This window comes from Macaca fascicularis, chromosome 14 (assembly GCF_037993035.2).
Source record: "Macaca fascicularis isolate 582-1 chromosome 14, T2T-MFA8v1.1".
NCBI classification, from domain to species: Eukaryota; Metazoa; Chordata; class Mammalia; order Primates; family Cercopithecidae; genus Macaca; species Macaca fascicularis.
The window spans coordinates 112,287,909-112,308,866 of NC_088388.1; the positions used below are offsets into that span (position 1 = coordinate 112,287,909).

General features: G+C 44.5%; 1 protein-coding gene across 21 annotated transcripts in view; it reads left to right on the plus strand.

The window, feature by feature from the left end:
• TTC12 (tetratricopeptide repeat domain 12) overlaps nt 1-17,845 on the plus strand; it is a 69,413-nt gene extending 51,568 nt beyond the window's left edge. For 17 of the 21 annotated variants that reach the window (XM_045371009.3, XM_074015199.1, XM_045371015.3 and 14 more), the window contains one exon: nt 307-469. In XM_045371009.3, coding sequence (XP_045226944.2) covers nt 307-382 — 76 coding nt within the window. In that variant the 3' untranslated portion in view covers nt 383-469. Of the gene's footprint in view, nt 1-306; nt 470-2,505; nt 2,659-5,452; nt 5,560-7,132; nt 7,306-17,678 lie in introns of those variants that run through there. The other 4 variants (XM_045371014.3, XM_074015203.1, XM_045371010.3 and 1 more) reach the window with 3 other exon arrangements.
• The last annotated feature ends 3,113 nt before the right edge of the window (nt 17,846-20,958 follow it).

Sequence of the window (20,958 nt, forward strand, 5' to 3'; positions counted from 1 at the left end):
ACATTAGCTAGGATGACTTCAAAGTGGCAACCTGTGGGGGAGTTCTTGAGAGCAAGGTCCCGTCTGATCAGCCTGACACACCTGCCACCTGCAGCAAGTGTTTTCAGTGCTTTGTGGGCCTCCCTGAGGGTCTGTCTTACCCCTGTGATCTTTAGGGTACCCCAGTGCCACAGCCACTTCCTGTTTCCACCCAGTGATAGGACTGACGTTCTCAGCCAGCTTCCATCTGAGAGGGTGTTGGCTCTGGGCTCCAGAAGCCTGAACCGTGGCACTTATATCCTGGGTTGTTTGTTTTGATTGTGACAGGTTTGCTGCTCAACTGAGAAAGCTTCATGGCCTAGAAATTCTCAACTCTACAATGAAATACATCAGTGATTCTTGAGAGATACGGTGTCTGTGTGCATTTAGGGAACACACAAATGCACACTATGGGTTGTTCCTATGCTAATAAAGACCTTTGATATATCCACTTCAGAATCAAATATTCATTGTCAGAGTGTTTGCATGTCGGGTTTTCATGGATAACAAGAGAGTGGGCTTTAGGCTGGCTGCTATGGTGGACTCTGTGTACTGGCTTACTCAACTTCCATTGTACCCTCCTTTGAATGTTCCTTCCTGTTCTGTAGAAGATAGAAACCATCTTACAAAAAGCCACATTGCCCAGACTCCCGTGTAGCAACAATTCTAGATGGGAACTTGTGGCTAATCTAATGCCGCTTCCTACCCCTTTTGCTATTTTCTGCTGGCAATATGCTGGAAACATCAGATTTGTTGGTAGCAGGATTTCAGCATCCATTTTCCAGCTGTGGAGTGCTGAGAGAGAGTTGCATTGGTGTCATTGGTGGCCTGCAGCAGACTCCTGGCCTGCAGCCACTGCGTGTGCTCTTAAATTCAGTGGGGTGAGTGGTAGGTGGTGTCTCCCCTGTTAGGAAAGCTCTGCGTGAATCCTTCTGGCAATCATTCCTGGGGGTCCTTCCTGGCACCCTCCTCCAGCCCATCTGGTGGTGCTATAGGCACCCTGTTCCATGGGTTAGATTGTTCTCTGCTTAAGGTGCCAAAGCACAGGCTTCTCTTTCTGCAGTGAACCCTGACTGATGCGAATGTGTTCATTTCCCTAACCCACCTTGTACTCTCACCCCATCCCCAGAGGCAATGCTCCCTTCCAGTTGCCCCCGGGTCGCTGTAAACCAGGGTCACCTGTGGACTGCAAGTCCCTAAGTGAGAAGTCCAATAAGTGGCACTACTCTCTGGCTCCTCCTTACAATCACATAATCATTTTAGAATAGGAGGCAGGTACAGTGAATGTCAGGAGTCCCAGACCAAAGTTCCAAAGACTTTTGGTCCTACCCTGCTACCTGCCAGCCGTGTGACTTTGGGCAAGTTGCTTAACCTCTCTGAGCTGTGGCTACTGCTTCTGGAAACACTAATACCTGCCCAACCTACCTCCTCCATTGTTGTAAAGGTTAAATGAAGTTTTGGAGGTGAAGGCACTTTGGGAATTATAAAGCGCTACGCAAATATAAGAGATTACCAGACTCTATCTTGAGATTGAAGGTATCAACTATGACGTCAGTTGGGTTAAGTTTGAAGGGTCTGGGAAAGGGAGAAGCTCATGTCCTTTAAGGAATCAAAGTTGGCCATTCTCTGAAACATGTAGGAAAGGAAATCTTCTTCCTCCAGGGAGATTTTATTCAACACACCCAAAGAAAGTGTTCTTCACAGGTAAGGCAGCTGTTGGCTTAAATTAAGAACTTTGTTTCTGAAACCAATATAAATAATTGGCATTTGGTGGCAGGGGGGCGGGCAGTGGAAGAGAATCAATGGCCTGAGCCCCTCACTTAGATTGATGTACTGCATATGGCTGGAGGGAGCTCACTGGGGCACTCTGTGGTGACGCCCTGGGTGGCAAGCAAGTGACAGGCCACTGTAGAGAAGCCAGGACCTGCCCATCAGTCCTATCATGCAAACAAACACCCTTCAAGAGGCTACTGAATTGCAAAGGGAGAACAGCTTGATGCTAATCAGAGCACAAAGAAGAAAATTGGAGGTTGCAGAAGTTGCTGTTTTCACAGAGAATTCCGTGGAGCTTTGAAAACTGAAAGGCTGTTTGTGTTCATAACCACCAGGCCTGTCTCCTTTGAAGTTCAGGCCCCTCCTTCCCCTGCTCTGGCTGCACTCCTTGGCTCTTGAAAATGGCTATTATAGGTGTATTCTCTTCCCCAAAGAGTGGGGAATGTCAAATTATGTTATTATGATTATTGCTCCAGAGTGCCTGCCAAGAGCAGTCATCTCCAATTTGGAGGAGAGTCTGCTGCACCTGAAGCTGTCTGTCCTCACAGGTGGGAAGAGATGTTTCACATGCTAGTGTTCTCCCTCCCCCGTGTGGATCCACCCCCGCCACTGCCCCAACCTTGTTACCCGTAACACATGCTGCCATGCAAACCTTCCAGGCAGCATGGAAAATACCAACGCCATCTTTAAGAAGGCCTCATCTCTACTTGCCAGGAGCCCCGATACCACCCTTGGAGACACAGCTTGTTCCGGATAATCAGAGTCTTCTGGTTCAACAAGCAGAGGAGCTGGGATTTTTCCATCCTAAAGAGGATGTGGCTGGGATGGAACTCCATCACCATCCTGAAGCCACAGCAGAGGTGACAGGTAACAGACAGTCCAGAGCTGCTCACTGTCTTCATAGATGACGTGAGGATGGTGGTTCCAGTGCACCGCAAGGTGGGACTGAGGTTCAGAGTTGAGGGGAAACAATAGGAAGGGGCTGCTATTGTAAGCACTTTCTTGAGGATTTGTTCAAATAAGAGTTTCTTGGCTTGGATAACTGAGGGAAAGAGTACAACTAAGAAGTATCAGGTTGGTGCAAAGCTAATTGTAGTTTTTGCCATTAAAAGCAATGACAAAAACCACAATTTCTTTTGCGCTAACCTAATATTCTGAGGACAGAAGATATTTAATCCCACATGGCTTTTTTTTTTTAAGTAAGAGGTCTCATTTTCTAAATAACTTGAAAATAGAGGCTCTCCAAGGGTTCCATTAAAGGAGAGAATAATCAGAGGTGAAGAAAACCCATTTAGAACTGACTCCTTTTCCCATGGAATGAGCTTTTGGTCCTCACAGACTGGCATCCTGCAGACACGCGAGAGAATAAATCCTGCCTGTGCATTGTTTGTTTGTTTGTTTGTTTGTTTGTTTGTTTGTTTTGAAACAGTCTCACTCTGTGGGCCAGGCTGGAGTGCAGTGGTGGGATCTCGGCTGACTATAACCTCTGCCTCCCAGGTTCAAGCGATTCTTCTGTCTCAGCTTCCTGTAGCTGGGATTACAGGCATGTGCCTGTATCCCAAATTTTCATATTTTTAGTAGATACGGGGTTTCACCATGTTGGCCAGGCTGGTCTCGAACTCCTGACCTCAAGCGATCCACCTGCCTCAGCCTCCCAAAGTGCTGGGTTTATAGGAGTGAGCCACCACGCCCAGCTCCCCCGTGCATTGTGCCTTTGCTCTGCACTAGGCACCCTATCAAAACTTGAAGATCCTGCCCCAACATAAGCCTCATAACGACTGTGAGGCAGGTATTATCTCCACTCTACAGGTAAATAAACTAAGATTTAAAGAGAATAGTACTTTCCCACCCAGGATCACATAGCCAGTAAGCAGGGGAGTCAGAATTTGACCCCAAGCTGTGTTCTTAACTCTTCCTGCATGTAAAGCGTTCCTCTCCGTACTAAGTGTGACCTGCAGAAAAGTCACCACATTTCTCTGAGCCTCAGTTTCCTCTCTATAAAATGGAACATCAACACCTACCTCTTCTGTGGTTTGGATATAATATACATGAAGTACCTAGCATAGGTGACTGACAGATAGAAAATGTTTACTTAATGGCGACTCTTTTTGAGACTGGAAATGACCATGAACCCATTATCTGCCCCCTCCCACCCTCATGGATCTGCTCATCTTCCTTGGTCCTCCGTCTCACTAAAGGCAAGCATGTATTTGGCTCTGTTTACCCCAAGAGTCAGCTGCCAGCCAGCAGCCTGCCTTCTTACATGATCCCATGGCAGCAGGGCCTGAGAGCACTGGTCTTGGGTGGGATGGGGTTATGAGCACACTCAGGGCTCAGGGATAGGGTAGCAGCGCTCCTTGTCAGGGCCTGGGGCCGGGGGTGCATGGGCATCAACAGGACCCAGTGTGAAGTGGAAGGTGCTAGGATCAATGCTCTGAAGTCCTCTTTGCAAACAGATACTACTCTGTTACTTGCAGTTTGTCCTTAGTTTATAATCAGGAAAACCTGTTGATTGCAACGACTATAGCTCCAATCATATATTCATCAGGATGTCATTAACTCTTTTCTCCTAAAGCCCCAGAGCTGCGTGCCCCTACCCTCCCTGATGCCCTAGAAAGAGGAGTGCTAGCCCAGCGGGACATCCAGTTGCCCACCACCTCCTCCAGCAGCTCCCGGCCCTGTGGGTGGCCACATGCCAGCCAAGCACTGGGCTTCTGTGACCTGAAGCTGCTGGATGACTTCTTTCCTTTTAACAAGACTTCTAATTTGATCTCTATTTCAAAAAGGCAAAATGATGAATGAGTTCTCCCTGGAGACATTCTGCCCTGTGATCTGATTTTGCCCAGGGGCTGGATCAGGCTTTCCTGGCTGCTCTGAGGCTCAGCCCTGGCTTAGGTGGGAGGGAGCCTTAGGGTGCTGGCAAAGCAGGGAACAGTGGGCTGCCAATCACCTCTGCCAGCCACCCCAGCCTCAGATCCCCCCAGTTCTGGAGCAGGGCTCCTGTCACCAGGGAGGCTGGAAGGAGCTGCTTTAAATGAGGGTGGCTGCCTGCCAGATGTGCCAATTCAGCTCAGCCTGAGCATCACTCCATTATCACAGCTGTCCCCAACTTTACATTTGGGCTTCTTCAGTAGCTCTGGATGCTCATTTAGATCCCTCAACTCCCCTCGGCCGGCAAGCACACACATACACAGCCCCACACACACAAGGAGTTCATCTCGCTGCTGCTGAGAGATGAATTTGCACATTAAAATAGATGAGTTAGTGTGCAAGGTGATTTAGACTAGATCAAAGGCACAGCAAGATAGTGAGAATTATTGGAACAAGAGGCTGAAGAAAAGGCTCCTAGAATGCCCAAGCTGAAAATTATTCAGGGATCCTCTAATCCTCTGCAGTCATCCCTTTGTATCCAGCAGGGATTGATACCACAGATACCAAAACCCTGAGATGCTCAGGTCCCTTATATGAAATGCATCGTATTTGCATATAACCTACGTACATCCTCTCATACACTTTAAATCATCTCTAGATTGCTTATAATACCTAATACAATGTAAATGCTATGTAAATAGTGGATATACTGTATTTCTTAAAATTTGTATTTTTTTTATTGTTGGAGTGTTATTTTTATTTTTTTTCCCCAAATATTTTCGCCCTGCAGTTGGTTGAATCTGCAAATTTGGAACCTGAGGGTAAAGAGGGCCGACTGTATCTGCTTTGTTGGAGTTCATCTGATTCATTGTCCAAATACAATTAATTGCTCCAAAATAGCTAGTCCATGTCCCCTTATTTTATAAATAAGGAATCTGAGACTCAGAAAGGCCAGGTGAAGTATCTTCAGTGTCCTTACCTTTGTTCAAGAATCCTCTGAACTAACGGTCCAGAGTGAGGCAGGGACTCCAGTGAGACCCAGGGAGGCAGGAAGCTCAGTGGTGGGAGTGCAGGCTCAAAGCTCTCCTCCACCTCACTTTAAATTCCATAACCTCACTTTAAGTTTCATAACCTTAGTGAGTGGCTTAGCCCCTCACTAAGATTGCCTTGTCCGTAAAAGGCAATAGGGGAGATATGATACCCACTTCTTGGGTTTGTTGTGGAGATTAAATGAGATGATTTCTATAAAGTTCTCATCACCGTGCTTGGCACATGGAAGCCCTGAGGAGACGGGCACTCCTGTTGTGGTCGTGTTAGTTGAGCATACCTCCGCAGATGCCCCCGCCCAGCCATCCCTATATGCTCTTTTGTGGAGTTCTTAAAGATGAGGATTTTTATCAGGGTTGGAAGGGTTTCTATGTGACTCTACCCTAAAGGTGGGGGATAGAGCAGTAGGCCTCCAAATGGCAGGCTGGGCTGGCAAGGAGGGCCGAGAGAATCTAGGTGGAACACATGGCAGGCACAGGGAGAGCATGAAGGATTGAAATGTACATTCAGTGGTATTAGGCGTTGCTGGATTCTGCGCTGTATCAACATCAGGGGAAAATAAGAAAAAGACGCAGGATTTGGTTAACTTGACTTATTGCCATAGCCTCCTTGCTGATCTCCCCATCTCACTCCGCCTTCTAAGCCATCGTGCACACTGCAGCCGGGAGAATCCTCTGAAACATCACTTTCATTATGCTGTACCCCTTCCCAGGCACCTTCTCACAATTGTCTACAAGATAAAGGGCAAACTCATTTGCTTGGTGTATCTGCACACGTGCATGCGTGTCTGCAGGGGGAGTAAGACCACAGAGCTTTTTAAATTCTCTGAAGTTTTACTGATAAAGCGCTCACATTATTGTACTTTAACTCTTGTAGGCTATAGATGCATTCCGTACACTGCATATGAGTAAGAGCTATGATTCATAAGTTGTAGGTATAATTTAAAATAAGCAAATCTTTTATTATCCCTCAAATTATTTTTCTTTATAAATAATAGTGACAAAATTCTACACGGCCTTTGCACATAAACCATCCAACGTAATCTCAACAAGCCTTAAAGTAGGCTTGCTTTTAGGGTCATGTTCTTGTTCCCAGTTAGGTCAGCCAATGTCGGGCATCAACCCTGGGTGTCATTGCTCACTGTGGTGTTCCAGCATCTCAGGGAAGCCTGAGCAATGTTTGTTGAAGGGCAGCTTCCCACCATACCATCTCTCCTCTTAGGCCAGCTTCCCAATGGGTGTCTGCAGGCATTCCACTCACTCCTCTCTCCTCTGTTTCAAAGACCTTCTCCTTTCCTCTCTTTAAATCTTACACATCCACAAAGCCCCAACATAATAAAAATTATAGGTATCGCCTGTTAAATACTTGACTGGTTCCAGATCTGTCTAATGAAATGGGCACTATCATTATTCTCCCTTTACAGATGAGGAAACTGAGGCGTAAAGCAGTTAAGCAACTGGTCCAAGATCTAGACCAGGTACTCAATCACTCCACTCCACATGCAACTGTACCCAACCCATGCGATTCATCCTTTCCCTGAATGCTTGTGTTGTGCTGCCTTTTAAATTCGTACATAATGACTTCATTGTTATGAAATTCTTTTCTGTGTCTTTATTTTTTCTCTCCCACTAGAATTTAAATTCATTAAGGATTTGGAAGATTTCTTCTCCTATGAGAAGTCTTATGGACAAGAAAAAAAAGAATTAGGCATAGACAGAAGGGGTGTGATCACCCTACTCTGAGCATGTGTCATTCTGGAGGATAGGACCTTGAATTTGGGCTTGGCTCTGTCTTCAAGAGTATGTGGGTGAGTCACCAGTAGTGAGTGTGGCTTCCCGTTCTGTCATGGCATTATCTCCAAACTCATGGCCAGACACCACTGGCTCTCCCATTCCTCAGGGAAGTATGTGGGTGCCACCACAATTCTCCCTATCCACATGGGCAAATGTAGGCCCAAAGACCATCCTTCAAAGGTCTCAGAGAATCCTGGTGTTTTAGGCCAAGCCTCAGCCCTGCAGTGTGTCTCTTGTCCATGATAATAATAGCCTCACACGGGGAAGTGCTTTTATCTTCTTCAAAGGCCTTTCATGTCAGATTTCATTTCATCTGCACAACATCCCTGTGAGGTAGGTATTATTATTTCCCATTTGAAGCTAAGGGAAGACAGGCCCGGAGATCCAATATCTTGTCCAGAATTTCCTAAGGCTGAGCCAGCGCCAAAATCCAGCCTTTACCTTGAACCTCACTGCCCGCTACCTGGCCCTGTCTCTCCTTTCATTAATTTTCTGGTCCAAACTGCAACACAGTCAACCAGCTGGTTCTTTTCACCTGCACCCTGAGCACGAGGGGGAAAATGAAACTCTAACGCCTTTAAGGTTTTATCAGAAAGCCTCATTAATCCACCCGCAGTCTGTTAGATAACAGCTTAAATCTCTCCACTGCAAAGGATTACCTTCCCATCTGATCAGGCACAACACATTAGAGGAGGCGTGGGGTGGGCATGAGCGTGTGGAGGCCACGACGCTTTCTCTGCAAAACTGGAGATATTCAAATTTCCAGATCTGCTGTCCTCCCCCAGATGGGCTAGGAGCCCAGCATCTGCCTGTACGTCAAGCAGCTCCTCCATGAGGTTACTTGAATGACAGCATGTTCCTGAAAAGCTCCTCACTCATTCATTCATTCAATATATATTTGTCAGGTACCTACTATGTGCCAAGTATTGTGCTAGATAGTACAAAATGACATTGGGAAAAATGAGTCCTATTTTCTCATCCACATCTATTATTATTCTAGCAGGGCATTATCAAGGTGAAAATAACTCAGACACATACAAAAACTCCCCTTGGTGCTGTCAGGGCCTTGGAACCTGAACTATGCACCCCATGGCAGGTATCACAGAAATAGCCACTGAGAATTGAGGGAAGGGTCTGGCTGGCCTGGAAGAATCTCCAAGTCCTAACCCTTGGATTACAGGAGTTATCACTCCAATGTTCAGAGGTTCAAAGTTCAGACTTCTGTCCATCTGCTCTCAGTCATTTATAAATGAAGGGATCTGGGCTGATTAAAGCAAATTCGCTCCTATGCGGTCTTTCTTTCCACTAGACCCAGCTGCCACTTGCTCTCCAGGGGCAGGTTGGAAGTACATCAGGAGAAATTCGGTCTGCCCTATTTACCCCATCAGGAGGCAGAGTGAACCCTCTGAGCACCAGTAAACAACCTCTGACAACTAGGGATAGATGGACCTGGCCTTATCTTTCCCTTAGATGTTCTCTGTGGCCACCCTTCTCCACGGAACCACAATCCATTCGGGATCCCTAGTTCTGGCTGAACCACACCTCTGAGGCTCTGGATCACTAAAAGAGCAACAAAGAAATACGTGCTTTTTGTTTGTTTATTCATTAAAACTAGTGAAATCATACAAAATTCAGGTCAAGAATTAAAGTAGGAGTGCTGTTTTTGAAATGAGGACATTCCAAATAGTGGAGCTGTTTGCTGCTGTAACCAAAGTCATTGAAAAGAGAAAATCACAAGTGGAGGGCTAGAAAAGATGGCCCCCAGCAGGTTTTTTCTGAGGGCACTCGGAAGCAGTGTGAACTAACAGTGGGGCTGCCAGCTTTGGCCTTGCCAGGGCTGTGACCTCAGACAATCAGCTCACTTCTTTGGGTCTGGGCCTTTGACTTGTTCTTTCCTTGTAGATAAGACAATGGGTATTTGCTTGCCCATTGCCCACTCTCCCGATTTTTCTTGAGGAACCACCCCACCCAGGGCTTAGACCACATGATTTAGGTGGACCGGATGCTAGCTAGCCCTGCTTCCAGGGGTGCACATGGATTCGGGCTCAGCCAGTCACACCATTGCACATCCCTCTCATTACACTGATTGGGTCAGAGATGGTCATGTGACCAGAAGAGTGCCAATCAGAAGTCAGCTCAGAGTTTTGCTGGAGTAAAGGAGAAAGGAACTTTCTCACTGAGTCTGCTCAGAAGATAGGATGGGCATTTGGAGCTGCAGTGATGATTTACCATCCTCAAGAGGCTCTTCACTGAGAATGGAGTACACACAAGAGGAAGGCAGGACCAAGAGATGCAGTTGAGGAGAGCCCTGACATCACTGCTGGGGCCCTCAGATCCCACTATGCCTGGGCTGTCACTGGGCTTTTTAGTTATGTGAGATAGTAAATTCCCTCCTTGCTTAAGCTCCTTTGAGTTGTCACCATTACCAAAAGATCCCTTATCAATACCCCTTCTACATGATTCCCCTTGTCCCTTTTATCTTGCCTAAGTTCTATTCACCCTTTGTGAAAGTTGCAGATACCAGGACAAAATCACTTTTGTCAGACCCAAATTGGAGGTGGGAAAGCAGGAAGAAGAAGGACCCACGCTTGCTTGAGATAAGACTGTTTCAAGGACTTTCTAAAATAAGCCCCTAAGAAATTCCTTCACGTCCTTCACACGTCTCATACTTTTCATGATCTATGTTTTATACATAGGCACATATTTCTAGGACCAGGTTTGTCACTAGACATTCGTTAGGACTACAGCAATTCAGAAAAGATACTCTCAAAAGAGCACTTGCCTAGTAACAGCATCTCCACCAATGAACTGACGCCAACTCTGGCTTTAAGCCTCCAGAGCCAATGAACTCTGTTTCCAAGCAGCTTATGTGAACTTATCCTTTTGCCAATAAAAGCTTCCCCTCACCCTCCCCTCTTCGGGTGCATCTGTTGCTTGCTATAGCTGTGCACCCTGGATTATAATCCTTTTGCTTACTCCCAAATAGACTAATTAAATTAGGAGATCTATTTCTCTGATGTCTTTTTTTTTAGGCTGACACCTTAAGGTATCAGTTAAAATGTTAAGTGCTCCTGCCCTATTTTCCCCATCTCCTTTCTTTCTCCAACATAATACCTTAATAGATACATATTATCCTGACATACTGTTTAACTCGCTTCTCGTGATATATAATTTATTGTTTGCATTCTGCTCCCTTTTCCCGCTAGAATATGAACTTCATAATTTTTGTTGGTTCTGATCCCTGATGTGTCCAAATACCTAGAAAAGTGCTGATACATAATAGGTGCTCAATAAATATTTGTTGCTTGAATGATGAAATTTAGCAAGAGAAGGCATTAGGGGACTTTCACTAGGGCCAGCCTGGGGTGAAGCCTGATTACTCTAACTTCAGACTCTCCACAGCTCCCCAGCCCCTACTGGTGATAATGGTTTAAGCTAAAATACTACAGTAAACACTAGCTTCTGTTTATTAGTTTCCACTATGTACCAGGCATTGGGATAAGTGCTGGGCACACACAGAGGGATAGGACCTTCTCTTCTCTCAAGGAGGTCCCAGTCGAAAGAGAGCCAATGGACAACACACTAAAGGATCACATACCCTTGGACTTAGTGAATGTTTGTGATACAAAGCTAGGGCATCTGGCCCAGCATGAGGCACTGGGGTAGAAATCTTCCTGGAAGAGATGATGTCTGAGCTGTCCCTTTCCATTGGAAGAAGGACATGGCAAATATGAGTGTGGGTTGTGGGTAGGGAGAGAAGATGAAGAGAAATGAATGAAACTGAGACTACACCAAAGGCTGGGGCAGGAAAATGTGCTGTGATTCCCACCCTCACTTTTCTTATCTGAGCTGACCGAAGACATCTCCACAAGTTCCCTTATCCACTCTCTGCAACCAAAACACATTCTCATTCACCTTCCCAAGTAGATAAGGTCCTCTGCTCCTTTGAATTTCATGGCAAAAATACTCTTAGCAGGCCTTCTTTGGTTACCTGTTCTCACATCGCTGGATGCCATCATCTGGAAATACCTGTAAGCTTGTGTCTAGACCAGTCTTTGTTTCTATGAAAAGCCAGCCCTTGCACCTGTGCCTAGCACCTGGTACCTGCCACCACTGTATACCTGGAAAGGGGCAATGCTTCAGCTCTCATCTTCAGTCACTCGCCTTCTCCACTCCCAATTGCTCCTGATTCGGGCTCCCAGGGGCCCTCCCGGGGCCAACTATGAGTTCCTTTCTCTTCTAGATCATCCTAATTCCCCCAGGAGAGAGAGGATAGCTCAGAGCTGGATGGAATCTGAAAGGCATTCTTTTCCCAGTCTGAAACTCCATCTGCTTGACACTCTATGTGCCAAGTTTCCATATTCAATGCAAATTTACCAGCACATACATAGTTTTCCTCTTACTGGTTAAAAAGGGTTTTGACAGTCCCAGGGACACATTGCTTTCTTTCCAACCAAAACTGGAGAGACAAAGAGACATTTCCACTGCAACTAAGTAATCCTGAAGTTTCTCCATAAGCCAAATTTGACTGAGCTAATACTGACCTTTCCACAGGCACAGCTTCCAAAGATATCTTTTTGCTGCAGGCAAAGTCCTGATGAGCATATTAGTCAAAGCTCCACCTCTTCAGTACCAGCACACCCACCCTCTCTTTTCTCTTCCTTTCAGGTTGAAGGAGAATGGGGAGTGTCTCTAAATTTCCACAGCTGATTTTTCCCCCAGGAGGTCCTATTGTTCAGGCCTGACCTGGGGAGCACGTGACACCCCACCCCACCCCCAACAATGAATAAGCCTCAGTCTGAGAGTCCTATATTTGGTTTGATCAAGGCTATTCTGACCATATGTCAAGAGCAATGTACCTTGGCTGGAAGCAAGCCAGATTTAAGTCGTGGGCCATTGAATTGCCAACTGCATGACCCAAGGCTCCACTAAACCTGCAAAAATGGAAATAATAATAGTACCAAACTCAGAGGGTTGTCAAGAATATTAAATGAGATAATGCAAGTTAAGCACTTGGGATGGAGGGTCTGGCATGAAGCAAAGGCTGGCAAAATGACTGTCTGATTATTGCTTTGACCCCTGAAGCCTCACCATCAATTTGTTCTCTCATTCCTCAGAAAAGCCCTTTGCTTGGAAAACCATACTCATAAAAATATGAAGCATCGTAAATGATCATAAGGAAACTGATCGGTGGAAGGTAGCAGTGATGGGAATCTCTGAGGATCTCTCCCAGGAGAATCTGCCTAGGGGTTTTAGTGGCCTGACCCTGGGGAGGCAGGTTGGAGAAAACTGTAAAGGAAAAGCCGGATCTGCTACAAAATGACTCAGCACCTACTCAGACTAGAGAGGTCTCTGAAAAGAGGCCAGAAATCAGCCTTCACCCCGGGAGATTCACCTTCCTTTTCATTCATTCACTCATTCATTCATTCATTCATTCATTCATTTATCAAATGTTAAATGAGCTCCCTCCTACATGGCCAAGTACTGACGACAGAGCAGAGAACAAGATTCCTGTCCAGCAGCCCATATTTTACTAGTCTATTTGAGTTTCTTTGACTTTTAAGAATTGTATTCTTCACAACCACCTATATCACAGTGATAAAAACAAACAAAATATTTTCTTTTTTTTTCCAACTTGTATTTTAGATTCAGTGGGTGCATGTGCAGGTTTGTTGCATGGTTGTATTGTGTGATGCTGAGGTTTGGGGTATGAATGATCCTAACACCCAGGGAGCCAGCAAGCAAGCAGAGCACCCAGTAGGTAGCTTTTCAACCCTCACGCCCTCCCTTCTCCACCCCCAGTAGTTTGCAGTGTCTGTTATTCCCATTTTTCTGTCTATGTATTCCCAAGGTCTGGCTTCCACTTCTAGTGAGAACATGTGGTATTTTGTTTTCTGTTCTTGTTTTAATTCGCTTAAGATAATGGCCTCCAGCTGCATCTGTGTTGTTGCAAAGGACATGATTTTATTCTTTTTTATGGCTGCATAGTAGTCCATGGTATATATGTACCACATTTTCTTTATCTAGTCCACCATTGATGGGTTCCTAGGTTGATTCCATGTCTTTGCCATTGTGAACAGTGCTGTGATGAACATATGAATGCATGTGTCTTTTGGGTAGAAAGATTTATTTTATACCCAGTAATAGGATTGCTGGGTTGAATGGTAATTCTAAGTTTTTGGAGAAATATTCAGCTTGCTTTCACAGTGACTGAACTAATTTGCACAACCACAAACAGGGTATAAGTGTATAAGTGTTCCCTTTTCTCCACAGCCTCGCTGGCATTTGTTATTTATTTATTTTTTTAAAATAATAGCCATTATTAAAAAAGGTTGGTGCGAAACAGTAACTCATTGTGGTTTTGATTTGCATTTCTCTAATGATTGCTGATGTTGAGCACTTTTTCATATATGCGTTAGCCACAGGTATTTTTTTGAGATGTTCTGTTCATGTCTTTTGCCCACTTTTTATTTTTTATTTTATGTTTCCATAGGTTTTTGGGGCACAGGTAGCATTTGGTTACATAAGTAAGTTCTTTGGTGGTGATTTGTGAGATTTTGGTGCACCCATCACCCGAGCAGTATACACTGCACCCTATTTGTAGTCTCTTATCCCTCGTCCTCCTCCCACCCTTCCCACCAAGTCCCCAAAGTCCATTGTATGGTTCTTATGCCTTTGTGTCCTCATAGCTTAGTTCCTGCATATCAGCAATAACATACAATGTTTGGTTTTCCATCACTGAGTTACTTCACTTAAAATAATAGTCTCCAGTCTCATCCAGGTCACTGAAAATGCCGTTAATTCATTCCTTTTTATGGCTGAGTAGTATTCCATCGTATATATACACCACAGTTTCTTTCTCCACTAGTTGATTGATGGGCATTTCGGTTGGCTCCACAATTTTGCAATTGCAAATTGTGCTGCTGTAAACGTGTGTGCAAGTATCTTTTTCATATAATGACTTATTTTCTTCTGGGTAGATACCTAGTAGTGGGATTGCTGGATCAAATGGTAGTTCTACTTTTAATTCTTTAAGGAATCTCCACACTGTTTTCCATAGTGGCTGTACTAGTTTACAATCTCACCAGCAGTGTAGAAGTGTTGCCTGATCACTGCATCCATGCCAACATCTACTGTTTTTTGTTTTTTTTTTATTATGGCCATTCTTGTAGGAGTAAGCTGGTGTGGTTTTGATTTGCATTTCCCTGAGTGATGTTGAGCATTTTTTCATACGTTTGTTGACCTTTGCCCACTTTTTTTTTGAGACGTAATCTCGCTCTGTCACCCAAGCTGCAGTGTAGTGGTGCAATCTTGGCTCACTGCAACCTCCGTCTCCCAGGTTCAACTGATTCTCCTGCCTCAGCCTCCCAAGTAGCTGGGACTGCAAGTGCACACCACCATGCACAGCTAATTTTTGTATTTTTAGTAGAGACAGGGTTTCACTATGTTGGCCAGGCTGGTCTTGAACTCCTGACCTTGTGATCCACCCACCTCAGCCTCCCAAAGTGCTGGAATTACAGGCGTGAGCCACCACGCCAGCCTCCTTTGCCCACTTTTTACTGAGGTTATTTGAAGGCATTGTACTACCTGACTTCAAACTATACTACAAGCCTACAGTAACCAAAACAGCATGGTACTGGCACAACAACAGTCACATAGACCAATGGAAAAGGATAGTAAACCTGAAATAAAGCTGCACACCTACAACCATCTGATCTTTGACAGTCAACAATCACAAGCAATGGGGAAAGGACTCCCTATTCAATAAATGGGATAACTGGCTATCCCTATGTAGAATGAAACTGGACCCCTACCTATCACAATGTATAAAAATTAACTTAAAATGGAGTAAATATTTAAATGTAAGACCTAAAACTATAAATATCCTAGAAAACCTAGGAAAATACCATGTTGGACATTGGCTTTGGCAAAGACTTTATGACTAAGTCCCCCAACAAAACAAAAACAATTGCAAAAAAATAAAAATTGACAAGTAGGCCCCAGTCAAACTGAAGAGCTTTTGCACAGCAAAAGAAACTGTCAACAGAGTAAACAGACAACCTATGGAATAAGAGAAAATATTTGCAAACTAGGCATCCAGCAAAGGTCTAATATCCAGAATCCACAAGGAACTTAAATAATTCACCATGCAAAATCTTTTCTTGGTTTCTTTTTTTTTTTTTTTTTTTTTTTGTGGTCTGGCTAACTCCACCCCTAAAAGAGAAAGGGAGGGAGGGAGGGAGGGAGGGAGGAAAGAAAGAAGGAAGGAAGGAAGGAAGGGAGGGAGGGAGGGAGGGAGGGAGGGAGGAAGGGGGGGAGGGAGGGAGGAAGGAAAGGAACTTACTCTGCTTAACAGTAAGGAAAATAGAAAAAAAAGAAGTTATAAGAAGCATGACACTAGTCACATTTTAGAAGTCCCTTTCTTTACCTGCAGAGCCAGCAAGCTTTCAGAGTTCCCAAGAAAACCACCTTTTAGTATTTAAGTCCTTCCCTAGTCCTAGCTTTCCCTTGCTTCTGCCTATCCAGGAAGGGCCCAGAGGAGAGCAGAAGGATAGATTTACGACCAGATCACCAAGGTTGACATAAGGAGGGCATTTTCCCTTTAGAGTCCTGCTAATAGGAGGGTCAAGGTGATTTCCTCAATCTCCTTGGCCTCTTTGTTAAATTAAAAAGGGTTAAATTTAGCATTCCTAGTCTCTTGGATACTCCCAGAGAAGGTATTGACCATGACCTCTTGGGCATGTTCTGAGGCTGCTCAGGCCCCATGTTGGAATGATGCTTCTCTGAAGCCCTGGCCACAGCCAAGCATTTCTTCTAAACTGCTTGAGGTGGCAAGATGCTTGGGACATCTGTTTCTTAATTTTATATGGACCCAGCCCAGAACCACAATCACCCAAGAGCATAGGAAACCTGTGGCCATGATTTTGACAATGAAAACCGTGGTTCATGAAACTCAGGGCTTCCATTTTTGGCTTCTTGACACTCAAAGTAGTTTTTCATCAAAAAGCCCTTCAAAAGGGAGACTGGTTTCCATATTAGGAAGGAAAATCTATACTCTGCCAACTCCAGAAATGTTCTTACAACATTGTTGGTTTACTCCATCTCACTGCCTCTTTCATAAACACCCCATAGCAGGAGGCCCCAGCTTTGGAGCCCAGCCTGTGTCTGCATCCCTGCACGTCTCAGCCGCAGGCACGTGATGCCTTGAGCCTCAGTAAGCATGCTGGATAGAAAGAGTCCCTGACATGATTTGGACAATGGCATGTTGGCTTTTTATTTTGGCTTTCTCTGAATGACTCTCATATTTTGTGAATTGGGTAGAATCCTGGCCCTGTCAGTGGGTCTTAGCTTATCTGACCATCACCTTGGTCAAAGTATTGAGTCTTGGAACAAGTTCGCTCCCTCTCACCATTGTCTCCAACCTCAGACATTTAACACAGTGGCCTTTCTCTTTCTCCTTGAGGTTTCTACGTGTCCACAGGGGGACACGTAGCTGTGTTCCTTAAGGTGCTCTGTGGTAAATGTCAGATTACTGCCTTTCTCCTATTGTGGGAATATTTTCCTTCCAAGAATATAACATTACCTAGTAATAAGGACAAGAACGAGAAATAGAAGGGCGAAGGAGAAGTAGGAGGAGGAAAAGGAGGAGGAGGAAGAAGAGAAAGGGACTTTATATGTATTTTTTTAAATGTTCCGTTTGGAGATAATTATAGATAAGCACACAATTTTAAGAACTTATGCAGAGATCCCTGATACCCTCATCCAGTTTCCCCCAAAGGTAACATCTTATGTCACTATAGCACAACATTACAACCAGGAAATCAACAGTGATACAATCCATAGTTCTCACTCCGGTGCCGTCAGTTTTACATGCACTCATTTGTGTGTGTTTGTGTATGTGTGTCTGTGCATCTGTGCATGCATTTAATTTGATGGAATTTTGTCACATGCATTGATTCATGTGACCACCATCACGGTTAAGATACAGAACAATTTCATCACAAGGATCCTTTGCACCAACCTTTTATAGCTACACCCACCTGCCTCTCTCCCAGTCTCACCTCTGACAACCACTAATCTGTTCTCCATCTCTATAATTTTGTCATTTTAAGAATGCAATATAAATGGAGTCATACAGTACGTAACCTCTTATGATTGGCTTTGTTCACTCAACAGAATTCACCGGAGCCTCGTCCAAATGGCTGTGTATATCAGTAGTTGCTGAGTCCTGTTCGGTAATACAGCACCATTGTGTGTTTAGCCATCATTAGCTGAAGGACATCTGAGCTGTTTCCAGATTTTAGCTATTGCAAATAAAGCTGCAATGAGCATTCGTATACAGATTTTTGTGTGAACACTGTTTTCATTTTTCTGGGATAGATTCCCAAGAGTGCAATTGCTGGGTTGTATGGCAATCGTATGTTTAGTCTTATAAGAAATTGCCAAATACTTTTCTAGAGTGGCCGTAACATTTTACATTTCCACCAGCATATGAGTGACCCCATTACTCTACATCCTCATCAGCATTTGGTGTTGCCACTATCTTTTCGGTTTTATTTTTAGCCATTCTGATAGGTAGGTAGTGGTATCTTACTTGCATTGCTTAGTGGCTCATGATGTTAAACATTTTTTCATGCACTTGTTTGTCATCTGTACATTCTCTTCAGAGAAATGTCTTTTCCCCATTTTCTAATTTGATAATTTTTTTAGCATTGAGTTTGAAGACCTCTTTATATACTATAGGAACTAGCACTTTATCAAATATGTGCTTTACAAACATTTTCTCCCCATCTGCACTCTTCTCTTCCCCTTCACCAGGTCTTTCAATGAGTGAGAGTTTTTCATTTTGATGAGTTCGGTTTATCAATTTTCCCTTTTATGGATTGTGCTTGTGAGGTTCGGCCTAAGATCTTTTCATCTAATCCTAGGTCCAGAATATTTTCTCTAATAATTTTTATAGTTTTACATTTTATATTTAAGTCCATGATTCATTTTTAGTTAATTTTTCAGGTGTGAAGTATCAGTTGGTTCATTCTTTTGCCTAGGAGTATTCCTAGTATATACCTAAGGAAAGTAACCTTTAAAAATATACCTAGTATTTAGGTGTATTTTATGGATGATAATCCTAATAACTGTTCCAAAAGGTTGTTGTAAGAATTATAACCTTTAAAAATATACTAGGTATATTAAACTAATATTATATTATATTATCATGTTATATTAGTATAATATACAGCAATGTTTTGGAATGGTTATTATGATTATCATCCATTTTACAGATGGAGAAACCCAGAAAGATTTGATAATGTGACCAAGGTTAAACAAATGCTAAGTGATAGAAAGAAGTCAGGGTTTAAATGCGAGTCTGACTGACTCACTCACTCCAGCATTTAAACCTGTTCCTATTGCCTCGTTCAATCCCTTTTGCTCTGGGAGTCCTGCTTCCTGAACAGATGTTCCAATTTCCTGCATACATTCCTTTATCCTGACCAACCTCAGTACACAAGCTACCAGAGGCTGGGGCCTGCCAGAACCTGTCCAGGGTTCTCTGTGACACGTTTGCAGGGTGGAGAACAGGGGCAGACTGGGAAACTTCCCTATATGCAAATAGCTTGTCATTCCGGTTTGGGGAAAGGCTCACATCGGATTTCAGCATCTTCTAAAGTATTGCAGAGCTACTGTACCAGCTCACTTGCCTGGGAGGGGCAGGCTAAACATTTTAGGTTCCCCGAAGACAATCGCACATACACACAAAATTCATTTAATAACTCCAAGTCCAGAACACTTCCATCTTCATCTGCCCAAACAAAATACACTAATAGAAGTCAGTCAGAAGGACTCAGAGCATTTTGGGGTAAAACGTCTATGGCTAGAACCTGTTCCTTGCCCCTTCTGGTGGGTGGGGGTCATAGTTGGACTATAACCACCTCATTATCCATTCCCATTTGTAGGTAGATATGGGTAAAGGTCAAGTTTCCCTCCCAACCCCCCAGCTCTCTCCCCTCCACACACTGGCTGCTGACTTCCCAACCAGCCAGGACCTAGGGACTTGTGCACTCAGACCACTGGAAAGAAACCGCAGCCTCTGAGTTGACTTTGCTCTTTTGCAAATCCCTAAACCTCACCCTACTTTTAATGAGAGATCCAGGAGTTCTTTGCCTCTGTGACCTTATACTCAGAAAGGGTCCTTCCACTTACAACTTCTCCCAGAGCTTATCCTACTAGGCCTTTGCCCTGGCCCATGTTAGACAGCTATAAGGAGCAGCACAAGCCCAGTCAAATGATCCAGTCCCTCTGGGTCAATGAATGTGTCTATTTTGCCTGACACCTCAGAAGCCTTGGGGGTGCTTGAACCCACGCAGAGAGTTTCAACAGGTGGGTCAGCAGTAATACGCCCTGCCCCTGCAGTTCCTCCACCTTCAGCCCTGTGAGAAATTCAGTGGTGTTTTGTTCGGGATCTTGGCAACCTGCCTTGAGCCCTGGGTGTCCCCTCCTCTAGGAATGATGCTTTCTTCAGCATTCCTGTGACAGTCTCTGCAGGCAGACAATGGCAGCTTCTGGTAACTTCCTCTCTCTGGAGAGCCGCTTCAGGTATAAGTGGATCAAGGGGAATTGCTGAAATGACTCAGGCCATTCACCCCTGGTATTTCCTCCAGGAGCTGAGATAGGTCTCCTGAATGTCAAAGATCTGGGTCTCAGTCAAACTTCTGCAGGGCTAGGTGGCTGGTCACCTTCCCAGTCTCCATTTTCACCCTCCCAGTAGAGGGTATGAAACATCCTCTTGACCTCCTGGTCTCCCTGACAGTAATGTCCTTTATCACCTTCCAGACTTCTCTGGCAGAGGCTTTAAACTCAGGCAGGCAGGGCTACTCCAGAAGCAGTGGGTTCTGTCATGCCCTGCCTTGCTCCAGCCAAAGCAAGCCGGGGGCCTCCCTCTGACATACGTCTGGGGGATATGTCCTGCTCCGGATGCAGTTTCCATCATCTCCACCCTCTTCCAGGGAGCATGACTCTCTCTCCCCCTTCTTTGTATTCATAAAAGGCTACTCCCTGATCCTCCCTTGGCCAACCCATTTCCATAGAAACTAAGAGACCTGAGTTTGAATATCAACTACCACTTACTAGCTATGCGTCCATTCATTACTTATTGTCGTAAGGCCAATTTCCACATCTATAAATAGGAGATGTTGACCTCATAACATTGTTGCAAGATAAACAAGATAATATCTGTAAAGCAATGCAGTAACTGAAATAGTCGCTGATCCTGGAACAAAGTGAATGTTCAATTAATAGTGGCTATCACTAGTTTCTATGACAACTGTCTCCAGGCCCAATCTTTGGTCCTTAATCTGCTTGCCAGAATTCATCCTGGAAGTTGCAGGTAAGTTGTTATGGAGGGAGCAAGTTCTCCAGCTTCCACAGGGAGTTTCTGTTTGCCTATCACGCCTACACTGTT